At 37.2% G+C, this 17,519-nt stretch overlaps 3 protein-coding genes across 8 annotated transcripts; 2 read left to right on the forward strand and 1 right to left on the reverse strand.

Annotated features, from left to right (window-relative positions):
* The first annotated feature begins 420 nt into the window (after positions 1 to 420).
* LOC125867329 (U-box domain-containing protein 44-like) lies at positions 421 to 7,955 on the forward strand. Its single transcript, XM_049547787.1, has 5 exons — positions 421 to 598; positions 1,084 to 2,428; positions 3,728 to 4,031; positions 5,165 to 5,637; positions 6,454 to 7,955. The coding sequence occupies exons 2-5, from the start codon at positions 1,211 to 1,213 to the stop codon at positions 7,438 to 7,440; spliced, it is 2,982 nt and encodes a 993-aa protein (XP_049403744.1). The 5' UTR covers positions 421 to 598; positions 1,084 to 1,210; the 3' UTR covers positions 7,441 to 7,955.
* A 789-nt stretch (positions 7,956 to 8,744) lies between these two features.
* LOC125874597 (pentatricopeptide repeat-containing protein At5g08510) lies at positions 8,745 to 10,401 on the forward strand. Its single transcript, XM_049555514.1, has 2 exons — positions 8,745 to 9,671; positions 9,796 to 10,401. Exons 1-2 carry the CDS (start codon positions 8,745 to 8,747, stop codon positions 10,393 to 10,395), a joined length of 1,527 nt encoding a protein of 508 aa, XP_049411471.1. The 3' UTR covers positions 10,396 to 10,401.
* Positions 10,402 to 10,635: 234 nt separating this feature from the next.
* On the reverse strand, positions 10,636 to 16,700 carry LOC125864713 (calcium-transporting ATPase, endoplasmic reticulum-type). Of its 6 annotated transcripts, none has more exons than XM_049544781.1 (8): positions 16,642 to 16,700; positions 13,943 to 15,472; positions 13,740 to 13,861; positions 12,859 to 13,137; positions 12,386 to 12,769; positions 11,995 to 12,104; positions 11,669 to 11,897; positions 10,636 to 11,504 (listed from the first exon to the last, which is right to left on the reverse strand). In XM_049544781.1, the coding sequence occupies exons 2-8, from the start codon at positions 15,408 to 15,410 to the stop codon at positions 10,950 to 10,952; spliced, it is 3,147 nt and encodes a 1,048-aa protein (XP_049400738.1). In that variant the 5' UTR covers positions 15,411 to 15,472; positions 16,642 to 16,700; the 3' UTR covers positions 10,636 to 10,949. The 6 variants fall into 6 exon arrangements, with proteins under 6 accessions (XP_049400738.1, XP_049400722.1, XP_049400731.1 ...); XM_049544765.1 differs by lacking the exon at positions 16,642 to 16,700 and adding an exon at positions 16,463 to 16,608; XM_049544774.1 differs by lacking the exon at positions 16,642 to 16,700 and adding an exon at positions 16,355 to 16,451.
* Positions 16,701 to 17,519: the final 819 nt, after the last annotated feature.

Consider the following 17,519-nt stretch of genomic DNA (forward strand, 5'->3'; position numbering starts at 1 on the left):
ATTTGAGAAAAAGAAATAAATGATTTATATTATGAAATAAGAAAATAAGAATGAAATAGAAATAATAATATAATATTGAGGAGAAAGAAAAATATTCCTTTTTAGAGAGTAAAATATAGAATTAGATTGAAGTTAATTGTCTGAAAAAATAGAGAATTCTATATTTAGAGAGTAAAATAAAGGAATGGATCGGAGATGCCTTTAAAACAAGAGAATAATTGCATGAAAAGGTTGAAATAGACCTGGAAAGTAGAAATAAATGATAGTATCTATATGTAAAAGTAAAAAATGGAAGAATCCCCACGTAGAAAGAAACTTGGGCCAAGTCCTTTGTACTGTACCACTTTGGAAAAGTTCAATGCAATTTCTCAATCTACTTTGTTAATCTTCTTCTTATTATTACTTCCTGGAATTTTCGCCTGCATTTCTTGCCAAAACAAAAATATCATGTATCTCGAGTTTGGGTTTCGATTTTTCCAATTTGGTTTTTTCAGCTAACTCTCTAGCGCAGTCAACAAAACTTTTGATTATTTGAGTTGGGCTATCAATTTTTTTACAATTCTTGCCAAGACTTTGTAACATAACAACCCTTAATCAGGTCAGCTATCTATATTATCATATTTAGTATAGTTTTCGTTGACTTAAACAAGTCTCCTTGCTCTACTTGTTTTGTTCCCTTTTGCTTCAAATGAATGTATGTAAAAATTCCGTTTCTTGATCTTGAGCATTTTTTCATCTCATGTTCTTGAAAAAGCTGTAAAATTGAGAAAGTTTTTACCAAGATTTCAACTTTTGTGTTCTCAAGCTAAAACCCCAAAACACAATTTGCTTGAGCATATAAAGTTTGGAGACGAAATTCAAGCTCATTTATTCTATATCCTGAGCTGTAGCAATCTGATTTTGTGTTTAACAACTTTTAAGTAGTGTGTGTTTTGTGAGGAGAATTTTAGTAGCTCAGTTGGTTGGGTTAACTAACTGAACTCAGTTCGATTCCCCACCTTGTAATCCCCTCCTCATACCCCCAATTTTTATAGTACATATTTTTTAAAGTGGGTGTTCTGATACTTGGAAGCTATAATGAAGGTTTCTTGAGGTAAGATGAAGTAAAGTGAAGGCTTTTCCTCCAGTGGAATTACTACTTCCTAGATTGAATCACATGAGATGAGATAGCCTCAACTTTGGTCCTTGAGAGTTTTTCCGGGCTGAAAACATGGTGCCAGATATGATTTGTGGTCCTTTTGCAGATCTCCTCTCTTCAACTATGGAGTGCATCCTTGAAATAGTACTTACTTCCAAGAATGTCTTTATAGAAAGAAAGAGTTTTGAAGAACTTTCAGCTTATTTGAATCGTATTGTTCCTTTTCTTAAGGAGATCAATAGGAAGAACATTACTGATTCCACACCCTGGGAAAATGTTATACAAATTCTTAACCAACAGACAGTGGAAGCAAGACATCTTATCTTGGAATGCAGTAAGAAAAACAAGGTCTATCTCTTAATGAATTGTCGGCTTTATGCAAAGCGCATACAAAATATCACCAGGGAAATTAGCCGTGCATTAAGTTGCATTCCTTTAGCTTCTCTTGACATTTCTTCGGGTATAAAGGAAGAGATTGTCCAGGTGATTGATAGTATGCGTACAGCCGAGTTTAAAACAGCCATAGCTGAAGAAGAGATTTTAGAGAAGATAGACTCAGGTATACATCAGAGAAATGTTGATCGGTCCTATGCCAACAAGTTGTTAGTTTCAATTGCTGAGGCCATTGGAGTTTCAACTGAAAGCTCAGCTTTAAGGAGAGAATTTGAAGAATTCAAAGATGAAATAGACAATGCACGGCTAAGGAAAGACCAGGCTGAGGCCTTGCAGATGGACCAAATAATTGCTCTGCTAGAAAGGGCGGATGCTGCAACATCCCGTCAGGAAAAAGAAAAGAAGTACTTCATAAAGCGGAAATCATTGGGCAATCAACCTTTGGAACCACTTCTGTCATTCTATTGCCCGATCACTCGTGAGGTTATGACTGATCCTGTTGAGACTCCTTCAGGGCATACGTTTGAAAGGTGTGCAATAGAGAAGTGGTTGGCAGAGGGAAATTTGTGTCCCATGACATCTACACCTTTGAACAACACAATGATGCGGCCGAATAAAACTCTGCGGCAGTCAATTGAGGAATGGAAAGACCGTAATACAATGATCACTATAGCTAACATGAAATTGAAACTATCGTCTGCCGAGGAGGAAGAAGTTCTCAATTGCCTGGAACAGCTAATGGATATTTGTGAGCAGAGAGAAATTCACCGAGAATGGGTTATTATGGAGGACTATATTCCTATTCTAATCAAGCTACTGGATTTGAAAAGTAGGGATATCAGGAATCTTGTTCTTGAGGTTCTCTGCGTACTAGCAAAGGATGATAATGATGCTAAGGTACTTATTCTTTTTGAAAAATTATAGGTTTTTCAATGTGTCCTCTTTACTTTGAGGGCCTATAAGATCAAATTGTCTCTGCATTCTATATGTAAGATTATTAATCTCTCACATTGTTGGGAAATGGAAGTTGAAAACAGTGTATATGTTGAATGTTGTCACTAGGTTCAAGTCTTTAACTTTAATCTTTGTGAAAATGGCTGACCAAAGATATTGACTTTGTTCATATTCATCCGACAATGTCACCATGGTTGGGGCACAACAATTTCAGTATCATGAAAAGCCTAAGAGGGTACTGACAGTGTAGAAAAGCCACATAGGATGTGAGCACCATATGATCCACTTTGGTGCATTGTGGACCTCACACAATTTTCTAAATAAATAATTTAAATGTCATTAGGTATGAGTATGAGATCCATTACTGCCCAGTTCAGTCAAAAATGGCATTTCGTCGTACCATATGAAAAAATGCTGTTAGTTCAAGTAGTTCTAGTGCAATAAGGATCTCTCACAGTTAATCGCTGATGTGAGACATATTGGGCCAAGTTGCATTTGAAAATCTATACTAGGTATTTGCTTTAGAGAGAGAGAGAGAGAGAGCCTTTGTAGTATATCATGCACTTTAAGGTTAAATTCATTTCTGGGCTTATGGAAATTAGCTGTTGAAATTTTATGGTTCATTATGTGTAGTTTCCTATGATTTTTGTTAGGAAAATCGTACATTCTTTCTAACAGTTTCATATGATTCTAGGTCTGGCAATTTTATAGGCCTACACATTGAGTTGATGTGTATGCCGGAAAATATCACACTTACCATATTAGAAATCCTGATGAGTTTGATGTGATAATGCAAAATTTTGTAGTACAAACCTCTGAGCAATTAACACCCTTGAGGAGAGTATGTTTCTCCAGTTGTATGTATTTGTATTTCCCCTGACCTGGACTCCCGCATTTCTGTCATTTAGATCTTGTTGCTTTTCTGTATTTTTCCTATATATACTTATGGTTTCAGACATGTGATGTTGAAATGTCATGCTTCTCGCCCAGACTAGAATTAGATCCAATACAATGTCAACTAAATGGGCATGAAGTCATTTACTTGCATATATGAATTATTTGGAATATGGTATTAATCAGAATGAATTATTTGGAATATGGTATTAATCAGAATGAATTATTTGGAATATGGTATAATCAGAATCAATTATTTGTTATCACGCGCAGAGTATAATATCACATACCTGCAACCTTGATAGTTTTAATGAGTTGTTGAAGGCTCTCACATTAAGTGTATTGCAGGAAAGAATTGCTGAAGTTGATAGTGCATTGGAATCTATTGTTCGCTCACTTGGACGTCGCATTGGTGAAAGGAAGTCAGCAGTAGCATTGTTACTGGAATTGTCAAATTGCAAGTCAGTTCAGGAGTCCATTGGGAAGGTTCAAGGTTGCATACTTCTGTTAGTTACTATGTCAAGCTGTGATGACAACAAAGCCGCCAAAGATGCAAGAGACGTTTTGGAGAACATTTCATTTTCTGATGACAATGTTATCCTGATGGCCCAGGCCAACTATTTCAAGTACTTGTTGCAACGCCTTTCTTCAGGTTAGTTTCTCAATCATATTGCCGTCTTTGACCTTTAAGAACCCCGACACTTTTCTGATGTGGGTTCTTAGTTTTTGGTTTGGATAACTTGATGAATATATAGAAACCTGAGAATGGTTAAGTTTGTCGTAGTTGCCGGATCTTTCTCAGTTTGCATGTCATTAGTTACCAAGATCTGGGAGCTTGATGAGAACAGTTTTTTTTTAAAAAAATAATAATTTGGAACCCCTTACACATTGTGATATACTTGGGCAATTTAATGGAGGATGGCACCAGAAAAAAATTCAGCATTAAACCAATAGCATTATTACTTATGTAATCATGTGCGGCACGGTAGATCTTTGAGATTGTATAGTTTACAGTTGACAATATTACAAATAGTTTCTATAACTGTGTTATCCAGTATTGACTTATTCTTCCATTTTTTATACATGTTTTTCTCTTTGCTTCGATTATCGTACTATTTGTTGTTACTACTGTTCTTTTATCCATTATTTTCATCATGGCTTCTTCATTAATGTATTTCCTTTTCATACCCTCTTTAAAATGTTTTACTTGAGACGAGGGTCTATCATGAACAACCTCTCTATCACAAGATAGGGGTAAAGCATGCGTACATACCACCTTCCCCAAACTGGGTATGTTGTTGTAATATTAAAAATAGTTCCTATGGCACAAATTGAGTTTGTAATGCCTCCTAATGTACTTCTTGGAAATTTTAAATTGTGAAGTTCTCCTGCTCTTAACAAATGTATACACATAAGCTGTGTCAGATTGACTCCTTTTTGGTTCGAATGGTTCCACTCTTGTTATTGAACATGGATGAATTCTCTATTTCTTTGTAATGGTAGTAGAGTATCAGTTACAAGTTTGTCAACAGCACATCTGTTTTTCTTTTTTCAATATAATGTTGCCGAAGCCGCAAAGTGCCCAATACATTTAGCAAAATCTTACAGTTATGTCCATTGATAGGAGTGATGACAGAAGAATTCAATGTGGATACTTGGACACACAATTCAGTAGAAGAGCAAAATTTACATTCAACAGCTTCTTGTATTAGAGTCTGCTCTAATATTTGCTTACTTATGGAGTACTAAATCATTACCATTAATTATCTTCTCCTTACCTAACAGGATCCAGTGATGTGAAGCTCCTAATGGCAAAAACCTTAGGAGAGATGGAGTTGACAGATCATAATAAGTCATCTCTATTTGAGGAGGGAGTTCTAGATTCCCTTCTTTCCTTGTTGTCACATGGTGAAGTTGAAGTGAAACAAGCAGGCGTGAAAGCTCTGCTAAATCTCTCTAGTTTACCAAGGAATGGACAGGAGATGATCAGAAAAGGTGTTATGCGTCCACTGCTTGATATGTTGTACCGTCACACAGCCTCCCAAAGTCTGCGGGAACTTGTAGCCGCCACTATTACAAAACTTGCCTTCTCTGCAAGCAGTGAAGCGCTTTCACTGCTTGATGCTGATGACGACATTTATGAACTCTTTTCCCTAGTAAACTTGAATGGCCCAGCTGTGCAGCAAAGCATACTCCAGGCTTTCTGCGCCATGTGCAAGTCTCCATCTGCCGCTAATGTCAAGACCAAGCTATCACAGGTATTCCCCTCTTAGGAAAGAAGTAGTATTTCTGAGTAATAGCATGTATCGTCATCAAGAAATCTACTTTTACCCAAATAAATTCACCCATTAAGTAAGCAGCAACAGATGTGGTAACTAACACTTGCTTTTTAGAGTTAACTGAGTTACTAGTGTACATCCTTCTTGAAACTTGCATATGAGATGCTACCTGTTTTGAGACTTGTTATAAGCAATATCATGAGACAGCTACATAGAATTCCTTTCTGTGGAAAATGATCAAAACTCATGCTTAGCCATAACGACTGACAGACTGTTACAGTTTTATATGATTACGTTATGGTTCTTACTACTCATTTTACTTTTTGATGCTCCTGCTGTCAAGCTCCTCGATACTAAAGGATTTTTGGATATTCTTTAGTTTTGTCAATCAGAGAATATCAGCAACTCGTTTCTACTCTCGCAAAATTGAACTAGGAAGTCTTGATGACTCCCTTCATTTGAATGGAATGGTGTGGTCTGAAATAGGCCCATTCTTGCAAACATGGGGTTTACATCATAATGCCAAAGCTGACCACTTCCCAAATTGAAAAACTTAATTGTTGCTCTACTTTTTCATACTATAATATAGTTAAACACAAACCCACTTATGCACCACCCTGAATGTATACACATTAACGTGTAAGTTGTGCTCTGCCCTCGACACGTTTTCTGCTATCTTTATGCTTCCCACTCAAAATAGTGGTAGCTTTGCTGTTAAAGGTGGCTCCATTAGTATTTTATATCTTGTTTTTTTAATTTCTTTCTCACTCAATACTGAGAATGTTGCATCCACAGTGCTCAGCTGTCCAAATACTAGTGCAATTCTGTGAGCATAGCAATTCAAATGTACGGTCAGATGCAATCAAATTATTATGTTGCTTGATTGAAAATGGCAATGGAGGTGTGATCCAGGAGTACGTGGATCAAAACTTTGTTGAAAGATTACTTAAGATCATCAAGACTTCGCAGGACGAAGAAGAGATTGCTTCTGCAATGGGGATTACCTCCAACCTTCCCAAATCTCCTCAAATCTCTGATTGGCTTTTTGCAGCGGAAGGACTTCCCGTCTTTTCTGAATTTCTTGATGAGGTAAAGCATAAGAGTTCCTGTAAGCTTCAGCTGGTAGAAAATGCTGTCGGGGCATTATGTCATTTCACAGTCTCAATAAACCAACCAACACAGAGGATAGCTGGCCTTGTTCCCAAGCTGATACGACTGCTAGACCTGGGAACAAGCTTGACAAAAAACCGAGCTGCAATTTGTCTTGCACAGCTTTCAGAGAATTCACAAACACTGAGTCGTACAATCCCAAAGCGTTCGGGGTTATGGTGCTTCTCACCTTCACAAGTAGAACTTTGCCCTATTCATCGAGGGATATGCACACTAGAAACTTCATTTTGTTTGGTAGAGGCTGGCGCCGTGGGACCTCTGGTGAGGGTTCTTGGGGATCCCGATCCTGGAGCCTGTGAAGCTTCTTTGGATGCCTTATTGACTTTAATTAAGGATGAAAAACTTCAAAGTGGTGCTAAAGTTCTTGCTGAAGAAAATGCCATACCATCAATGATAAAACTACTTGATAGTCCTTCCCCTAGACTGCAAGAAAAGGTTCTGAATTCATTAGAAAGACTTTTTAGGTTGTTGGAATACAAGCAGAGGTATGGATCCTCTGCTCAAATGCCTTTAGTCGACTTGACACAACGAGGAACTAGCAACATCAAATCTGTAGCAGCAAAGGTACTTGCTCAGTTGAATGTGCTTCATGACCAGTCCTCTTATTTCTAAGGCAGAGCCATGATCCTTGAAGGCGCACACAGTGCAATTAGATGAAGAAATTGGTTACAGTTAGGTTGCGACTAGAGCAAGATAGCATAAAACCCCACCTTCATGAGAAAGAACCTCAGTTAGGAAGGCAGGAGTTTGAGTGACTGAAGATTGCATGGTAGCCCTGGTTTAAGTGAAATGCAAAGCCCTTACATCTGATATCTTGTGGTGCTTTCTGGCAATCGTGGTGAACATTCAGGAAACCACTGGTAATATAATTTTTTTTTTCTTTTGAAATTCTTGCATTCTTAAGAATAGGGGTTGAGTAACAATCAAATACTTTGATAAAACCTGATTTATGTGTAAGTGGGAAACAAGCAATTTGGGCTGAGCTCCCCATGATAGAGTGGTTACTCAAGTCTTTGTTGTAAAATATGTAATGGAATTCTTTAGTCATAGCCAATTGATTCACCTGTAATATATTCTGAATTCTTTACTGATCAAAGTAATAGCTTATTGATTCTTTTGTTTCTTCTTACACTTGGTTGTCATGACGGGATCCTCGCTAAACTGGCAGTCTTTTCTCTTTTAGCATTTCTTTGGAATGTTGTTCATCAGCTAGCATTCCACTCATGTTTGAATTTCACTATATGTAGTTGTAAGGTCTGTTCCGTCTTCAGCTTATTGATTTTCTTTACTAAATTTGAACAATATTTGGATATGCCTTGTACATGAACAAATTTTCGCTATATCAAATCCAGTATTTCAACTCCATGAGCTTGCTCACATTATTGGTCCGAGCCCAAAGATAGGGTTGCAGTAGTCTAATAACTACAGTAAAACTAGTCAATATATGACTGAATCTTCACAATACAGATTATGGATTAAATTAGATGAGATTAAATTGTGCACTTGATAAGTGAGAATTCATATAATCTACCCCAACTTACTATGGATTAAGATGTAGTTGTTATATCAAATTCAATTGTCCACAACTTCTTGTTCGTTGCTCCAACAACAATAACTACACTTCAATACCAAACAAGTTGAGATCGATTACAAAAATCCAACTATGTTTCTATGTTGAACCTCCGATCCAAGAATAATTAAATAAGTAAGCGTTGCCAAGGTGTGTCAATGTTCATTAAAAAATTATTTTGGTCTTTGCACTTGGGAAGGTTGTTTGGAACCAACAAGTCTGACAGATATTTACAAATACCAACTTTTAACACCATTTAAATCTCTTATAAGGTAGATTTTTTAATCCTATTCATTATTCACCGAGTTTCGAATTGTAAGATAGATTTTTGCATCAAACATTTCTTATGAACCAACTGAAACAAATACACGGCAACACTCTCCGAAATGGCATCGACTTTACACAGTTCTTGATCACTAAGCTTATTGAAATTCCAAACATCCCGTACGCCCACAAAGTGTTCGACAATATTACCAAACCAACTGCTTTCCTCTACAACAAGCTCATTCAAGCCTATTCTTCCCATGGACTTCCCAGCCGGTGTTTTTCTCTCTACATCCAGATGCGCCGGCAAGGCTGCTCCCCTAACCCACACTCCTTCACATTTCTCTTTGCTGCATGCACCAATAGTTCCAGCCCCATTCAAGGCCAAATGTTCCATGTCCATTTCATCAAATGGGGTTTTGAATTTGACATTTACACGTTGACTGCACTTGTTGACATGTATGCTAAAATGAGTTTGTTGCCTTCTGCGCGAAAGCTCTTCGACGAGATGGAAATGAAGGATGTCCCCACTTGGAATTCTTTGATTGCCGGGTATGCCAAGAATGGAAATGTGGAAGAAGCATTCAAATTGTTTTCAGTTATGCCTTCAAGGAATGTGATTTCCTGGACTGCAATGATCTCAGGCTACTCGCAAAATGGGAAGTATGCGAATGCACTAGCTGTCTACAAGGAAATGGAGAAAGACAGAAGGGTAAAGCCTAATGAAGTCACAATTGCTAGTGTTCTTCCGGCTTGTGCAAATCTTGGGGCGCTGGAGGTTGGGGAGAATATTGAAGCTTATGCAAGAGCAAATGGATACTTTAAGAATATGTTTGTTTTCAATGCGGTGCTTGAAATGTATACGAAATGTGGTAGAATTGATAGGGCAATGCAACTCTTTCACGAGATTGGTAGGGGGAGGAACTTGTGTTCTTGGAATACCATGATCATGGGGTTAGCTGTCCATGGAAAAGGTGATGAAGCCCTTAAGCTTTTCAACCAAATGCTGGTAAGCCTTCGCAATTATTCTCTTCGTTCTTATTTGCCGTTGTAATGCCTATGAACATCCAATTACAGCAGCAAGAATGAAATTTTACAGTGGAATTTACATGATTGTCCTGCTGTTGACACAGGGAGAAGGAAATGCACCTGATGATGTAACATTTGTAGGAGCTATCTTAGCATGCACACATGGAGGCATGGTAGCAAAGGGGTGGGAACTCCTCAAATTGATGGAGCAAAGGTTCTCCATAGCTCCAAAGTTGGAACACTACGGCTGTATGGTTGATCTCTTAGGCCGGGCTGGGAAATTGCAGGAAGCTTATGATCTTATACAAAGCATGCCAATGAGACCTGATTGTGTTATCTGGGGAACTCTTCTTGGGGCCTGCAGTTTCCATGGCAATGTTGAACTGGCTGAGAAAGCAGCCGAATTCCTTTCTGTGTTGGAGCCATGGAATCCTGGGAATTATGTTATTCTCTCAAACATCTATGCAAGAACTGGCCGGTGGGATGGTGTTGCAAGGTTAAGGAAACTGATGAAGTCCTCTCAGATTACAAAAGCAGCAGGGTATAGCTTCATTGAGGAGGGAGGTGATATTCACAAGTTTATAGTAGAGGATAAATCCCATCCAAAATCAAATGAGATATATTCACTGCTTGATTTAGTCACAACTAGATTAAAGTTTGATGTAAGCACCATGGATATTGATTTGGATTCTATTGTTGAATAGAATTTTTAGCAAAAACAACTGAATAGTTTTTGGACCTACATGTCTCTCCTTCCTATTCTGTCTAGAGTTGTTCCTCCTCCACCAACTCGAATTACACAAGACTAATGTAATTAACTCCCTCCTGGTTGTGATCACTAATAGCCAGCCCCCCACCCCCCAGAAAAAGGAAAAAGATAACAACAACAACAACAACAGCAATAGCACTGATTGAGGAGATATATAACTTCAAGCACCAAGACCAGAAAAAGGTGTTTAAGTTCATCAAAATCTATGGTAAGATAGCAGATTCAATAAATGAATTATACAAACTAGAATTTATAATACGTGAAACCCCTCCTAGAAAGGATCAGGGAAAAACACAACAGGTTTTGCTTCAGAAACCTTGAATTTTATGATAACAAGAAGCCTTCCAGGGCATGTGATCAAAGGCTATATAGCTTACAGAGTTCCTCAAAAACTATCACCCCAAATAGATTTTTCATTTCTGAACAATATACATTTAATCAAACCTCCTTTAGTCAATAGTAAACTCGAGCATATCCTAGAAGAATACATTATGCAGCTTTTAGTTTAGTTCTTCTTCTTCTCCTTCCCACAAATTTGAGGACTTCATCAATAAGAATAACAGGTGCAGAAAGCAAGATGACTAGAAGCCATTCATTTAGGCTTAGTGGGACAATACCAAATATATCTGCTAGGAAAGGAACATAGAGTATCAGGCTATGTAGGGCAAACGAGACTGACATTGCAACAAGAAGCCAAGGATTTCTCCAAGGTGGCATTTTGATCAAGCTGTTGTCTTCAGAGAGGGCATTGAGAGAATTAAACATCTCAATTGCCACAAGGACAGAGAGTGACAGTGTCATGGCCTTCACTTTACCAACAGTAAAATATTCACAAGGGTCAGAAAAGGTAATCAGGCGGTTACCAGCCTTGAATGGACTCACGGTAAAATTTGGCCATGCTGAGCATTCACCCCAGTTGCGAAGCTGTGATAGATGAACAAGTGTGTGGCCATCACTCACAAGATTAATACCAAGGAAAGAAGCCTGGGTGTACCACACTATAAATATACCGACAGTTGCAATGCCCACGTAAGAACCAATGACCTGAAAATTATCTCAGGAATCAGAATGTAAGACCCTCGGCACAAAAGGGCAGTATCCGACGTGGGATTGTAAGAAAAGAGACCGCAAAGTAGCAAGATACAAAACAAATGCAGCAACATATAGTAATACACATCAAAGAATAAGAAATAGCAATCCAAACTGACCATATATCGGAAGAAAACCCAGGAGTTTATGAGAGCATCGTTGCTCTTCCTAGGTGGTTTCTGCATTATGTCAACATCAGCAGGGTTAAATCCGAGAGCTGTAGCAGGTGGGCCATCTGTTACCAAATTTACCCAGAGCAACTGCACAGGTATCAAACATTCTGGTATGCCCAAAGCAGCAGTCAAGAAAATGGAGATGACTTCACCAACGTTAGATGATATCATATATCTGCATCAGCAAAGAATACAAATGAAATTAAGTAAAAAGAGAGCATGACTAATTCTAGGAATAATCACATATTCAATACCAGAAATATAAGACTAACCTGATGAAGGCCTTCATGTTATTGTAGATCGAACGTCCCTCTGCAACAGCAGAGACTATAGTACTGAAATTGTCATCCGCCAGAACCATATCAGAAGCTTCCTTTGCAACCTAAACATATAAGTCTTTGATCAGCTAATTAATTGATCAACAAGTTAAACATATTCAGGAAAAAATCGCATGCAGGGTGCTCAATCATATGGGTACTTCTAAAGATTTAGATAATTAACTTAGTGCCACAGCTGTCGACCAGTCCCTCAGAAGACCTCACTACTCTCCTATTTCAAGAGTGTATTTTTAGGTAGTACACGGTTAAATAATTGGACTGAGAGCACTAATATAACAATTCAGAAAATGTGTTGTAATGTCCACACAAGAAAAGCTTATTTCACCTCAGTTCCTGTAATGCCCATGGCTATTCCAATGTCAGCAAGTTTTAGTGCAGGTGCATCATTGACACCATCTCCAGTCATTGCAACTATTTCACCCATCTCCTTCAGCATCCTTACAATTTCTTGTTTGTGCCTGGGTTCAGCACGAGAAAAGACCTTGCCTCCATCTTGTGACAATATCTCAATTTGTTGCTGAGAGGAAAATGCCATGAATTCTTTGCCAGTAAAACTACTCCCCCTAAGATTCTCACCATTAGAAAACAACTGAATTTCCCTGCAAACGGCCTCAGCTGTGGATTTATTGTCTCCTGTTATAACCATGATTTTGATCCCAGCTATGCTGCAGTCATTTACTGCCTTGTGAACTTCCTCACGTGGGGGGTCCTGCATTTCATTCATTTAGTCAAACTATAAGGAAAATGAAGGTTTTCTAGATAGTAATGCATTATTCTTGGAAACTTAAACCTACTTACCCTTAGACCAACAACTCCCACAAAAACTAGATCACTTTCTATGGAGGAGTAGCAGGATGGATCAAGCAGCTTCTTGTGGGCAGGATGAGTCGCAGCATAGTATCCAGAAAGCTCACCTAAGTCATCTTTATATGCCAAGCCCAAGCACCGTAGACCCTTAGAGCTCATCTCCAAGTGCCTCAACAACAATAGTTGTCTACAAGACTCGTCAATAGGAACAGTTGATCCATCTGCAAGTTGAACATATGTACTACGTTCTAGCAAACTCTCAACAGCACCCTAGACAAAACAAGTTTTAATCAGACATCAACACATTACCAAGCTCAACTTCTGAACAAGTGGTAAGTTCAACATCATCAAATAAAACCTAAGCATTTCCAAGAGTAAATGACTTCATTGTGGAACTAACTACACAGAAGCATCTTTTGCAGAAAAGACAGATAACACTACAAACTGTTGATGTCCATTTTTCATGTGTGGAGACTGAAGAACGTTGAAAAACTGTTGATGCCCATTTTTCCACTTTTGGGAACCGGAGAACGTTAAAAACAGTTAACCTGCCCCAGCATCTTGTAAAGGAACAACATTGAACCTACTACTATAGATAAAGATAATACAGACTCAGTTGCTTGCCAATTGAAATTTCCTAGGTGTATACAGCTTACAGCACGCCAACAAGATTACTAGAATAAGACTCAAAATAACAACTTCTCTAGAAAACTGAGTATATCGAAGCCAACAGACAAAGAAAGAAAATATTTTAGAGACCAATTATCTCTAGTGTCTAATGTAGTTCAGAAACTGATTATACAAATAAAAATATGCAACTACACTGGACTCCATTACTATTGACTGATGTACAATAAAGGACATGAAACAACCTTGACAAGAAGTCGATTGCTCCCATTTGGCTCCCGCACAATAACACCCATGGATTTGCGAACACGATCAAATTCCAATGTTGCAACCCTTTTTGATCTTTTCATCCACCAATCACAGCATCCTATATTAAAAAGAATCTCAATACATTGGTTTTTGAAAATAGTAGCACATAGATAGATGAGTGAAGTAAAGTTATGTTCACCTAATTTAACTGTGTTGCGATCAATCAAATAACTCGATACAATCTGTGCGTCCCGAATCTTGCTCCTTGCTTTGCTATCTGGTACTCCCATCTTTTCCACCAAAACTTTAAGAGCTGCCTCAGTAGGCAATCCAGTTGCTTTGAACAGACGACCATCACAGAAGACCCCAGCATCATTGCAGATTGCACATATTTCAGCCATGAGTAGCAAGTTAGAATCCATTTTGGAACAATTCCAGCCCATTATTCCCCCATCCTTAGGATCATAAGTTGTACCTTCGACGCCAAAAACTCGACAGGCTGTAGTTTTCCCTCCCAATGTGAAGAATTCTGACACAGACATTTGATTGGTAGTCAAGGTTCCTGTTTTATCTGAACAAATCACAGTTGTGCATCCTAAGGTTTCCACGCTTGGAAGTTTCCTCACTATTGCATTCTTTTGTGCCATTTTCCTTGTACCAAGAGCTAAGCAAGTAGTAATTACAGCTGGGAGACCTTCGGGAATTGCAGCCACTGCAAGAGCAACAGCTATCTTGAAATAATATGTGCATTTCTCAAATGAGAAACGGACATTAGAAGGCCAGCCATCCACAACCTCCCAGGAAAGAAAATATTTGTAGTTGATTGCCCACACAAGTAAGCAAACAACGCCAATGGCAGATGTAAGCCTATTACCAAATTCATCAAGTTTCTTCTTCAAAGGGGTGTCACTTTCTTCCATTGACGCATCATGGATTTGTCTTTGAATATTACCAATTTCTGTGCACATCCCCGTGTTCACAACAATGCAGATGCAGCTACCATTCACAACTGTCGTTCCAGCAAAAACCATGTTCTCTTTGGCCTGCAATTCACAATCATCCATAGCAAGGAAATCAGTGCTTTTAGTAACTGGCATTGACTCCCCTGTCAAAGAACTTTGTTCAACCCTTAGGGTTGAGGATTTTAAAGTGGCAACTCTCATATCAGCTGGCACTTTGTCACCAACTCGCAGTTCCACGATATCCCCTGGAACAAGCTCCTTTGCTGGTAAATCCGGTACTAAATATCCATCTCTGAGTACCTTTGCAGACTCACCTTGCATCTCTTTTAATGCTTCTAGTGCTTTCTCAGCATTGCTTTCTTGCCAAACTCCGACGATTGCATTGAGTACTAAGATCAACAGGATTACTAAGGGTTCTACATAGGCCTCGAACCCTGACTTTCCAGTCTCATCCTGATGCAGATAAGCTAGAACAAATGAGATGAAGGCTGCACCAAGGAGGATTTTGACAAGCATATCATCAAACTGCTCCAAAACAAGCCTCCACAAAGGCTTTCCCTTTTCTTTCTCAAGTTCATTCAAACCATATCTTTCTCGCCTCTTCTCTACTTCATAAATGCTTAGACCCTTCTCTAATTTTACTTGGTACTCTTTCAGACACTGATCGACAGACCAGGACCAGGCAGGGAATGGTTTTTCTTCCATCACAAATTGAATCCTCAGTCTTACTTAAATTCCACAGAAATTATCCTCAATAATCTCATTCCCTAAAAAGAGATATAAGAATTAACAGTTTGAGCAAAGAAGCACTACTAAGCTCCCTCCGTCCCAATTTATGTGGCATAATTGGAATTTCCAGATCAATCAAGTTTTGCTTAGACAGGAATTTCTTTATATGCCTTATAAATATTTTAAATTGTTAATTATTGTGTTTTATAGTACTTGTTCTGTGATTTTCAAATATACAAATTTTATTTTCAAAAAACTTAAAACTTGTATGTCCTAATTCAATTTAAAATTTTAGAAGTTTGAATCTCGAAATTCCAATTGCTCCATTTAAAATTGGACAGAGGGAGTAGTATTTTTAGTGTGCAACACTAAAACCATAAAATTTAAGCAAAATAATAGAGAAGGAAAGCTAAATTAACATCACTGAAGCTAGAAACTTCATTAGACTTTGCCCAAACCAAATAACACACAGAGCAAACATGAAGACCAAATAAGAGAAAATTCACATAATAAGAGTTAAAAAAAAAAAACAAGTTCCAACTAGAAACTCTTCAATAACAACAACATACCCAGTGTAGGTCCGGAGAAGGAGGTTAAGATATACGCAGACATTACCCCTAACTTGTGGGGTGTCTCCAACTACAACTCTATTAAGTTTTAATTGACAGCTTTTATGACAAGACCTAACCAATTGTGAACCATAAGTAAATTAAAAGCAAAACAGGGACGCCAAGCAGCATTAAAGTATCAAAGAAATAGACTTAAAGAAATGGAGGAACGAAATCAACAACCCCATAAACTTCTATACAGCAATATGGAAACTAAAACCATGCAAAGCAAACAACTTTACATATAAAAACAAGAATAACGGTCACATAAAGAAGAATCAAAACAGATCATGTCATTAGTACAGTACCCACATGAAAAAGATTGAAACTTTAGCAATTGCAAGGAAGGCAACAACCATAAATCCCAAAATCAAGAAGTGATAAAAAGGAATACAATGAGTTGAAAAAATGTTGTACTACCTCTTATAGAGGACAAAAGCAGTGGCTTTGAGAGAAAGTAACTGACAGATCGGACATAATATGATGAGAAAGAAAATTCTTGGAAACTTACGGCCTAAAAATTTCTTTGCTTGAAAAAGCATTCAATAAAGTAATATTTTTTAGTGAAAAACAAGAAAGAAAGACTGAACAATACTTACTTGAAATTAGAAATGGAATAACTGTTTTTATGCTTTGGAAAGAGACAGAAAACTTCTACAAAAAAAAGTTTTGAAACAGTTGGGATTATAAGATCGAAGTGGACAATGAATGAATTTACCATAATGTCCTTAAAATTGGAGTTTGACTTTTATGTGGTAGTAGCCGGAGACAAGTAGACAGCCGTACGCGTAAACAGAATCTTCAATGTATATACTAGTACTAGTATATATATAAAATTATAAATCATTAAATGTTTTTTTTATTTACTCAATTTTATTTATTTAAATAAACATCATAGAAAGTCATTAAGAGGAATAAAAAGATTTTTTTATGTATATTCTAGTAATGTTGAATGACGTTTGATTACAAGAGAATTGTTTAGTGACTTATTGAGATATTTAGCAAAGTTCAATTAGTAGTAATTCTTTTGTTATAAAAAATATATATATTTAGTGAATTTTATGTATATTTGAATAAAGTTGCACGAGTTTTATGTTATCAAAAATAATCTTACAACGTTATTTCAGTAAAATAAAAATTGGGTGATGATTAACTTATGAATGAGTTGGAGACAGGGGAGTAAGTGAAGGAAAAAACATTAGATTTGAACTCTACACTACTTTAATCTTATTGATTTAATGCGGATTTTCAATTATTCCATTATTTCAAATTATCTATAGTGATTTTCAAAAATATTTATTTAAAATTATTTATTATTTTAGAAATTTTTAAAAAATAATTATTTTTTCTCATTTTACCCTTATTAATAGTAATTGTTATTGAAGACGGCATACAATTTAATTATTTTGTGTGACATATAAATAGAGTAAATATTTAATGAAAAGAGATTAGATGTTAAAACAAAAATAAGGATAAA

The sequence above is a fragment of the Solanum stenotomum genome, chromosome 1, assembly GCF_019186545.1.
Source record: "Solanum stenotomum isolate F172 chromosome 1, ASM1918654v1, whole genome shotgun sequence".
NCBI classification, from domain to species: domain Eukaryota; kingdom Viridiplantae; phylum Streptophyta; class Magnoliopsida; order Solanales; family Solanaceae; genus Solanum; species Solanum stenotomum.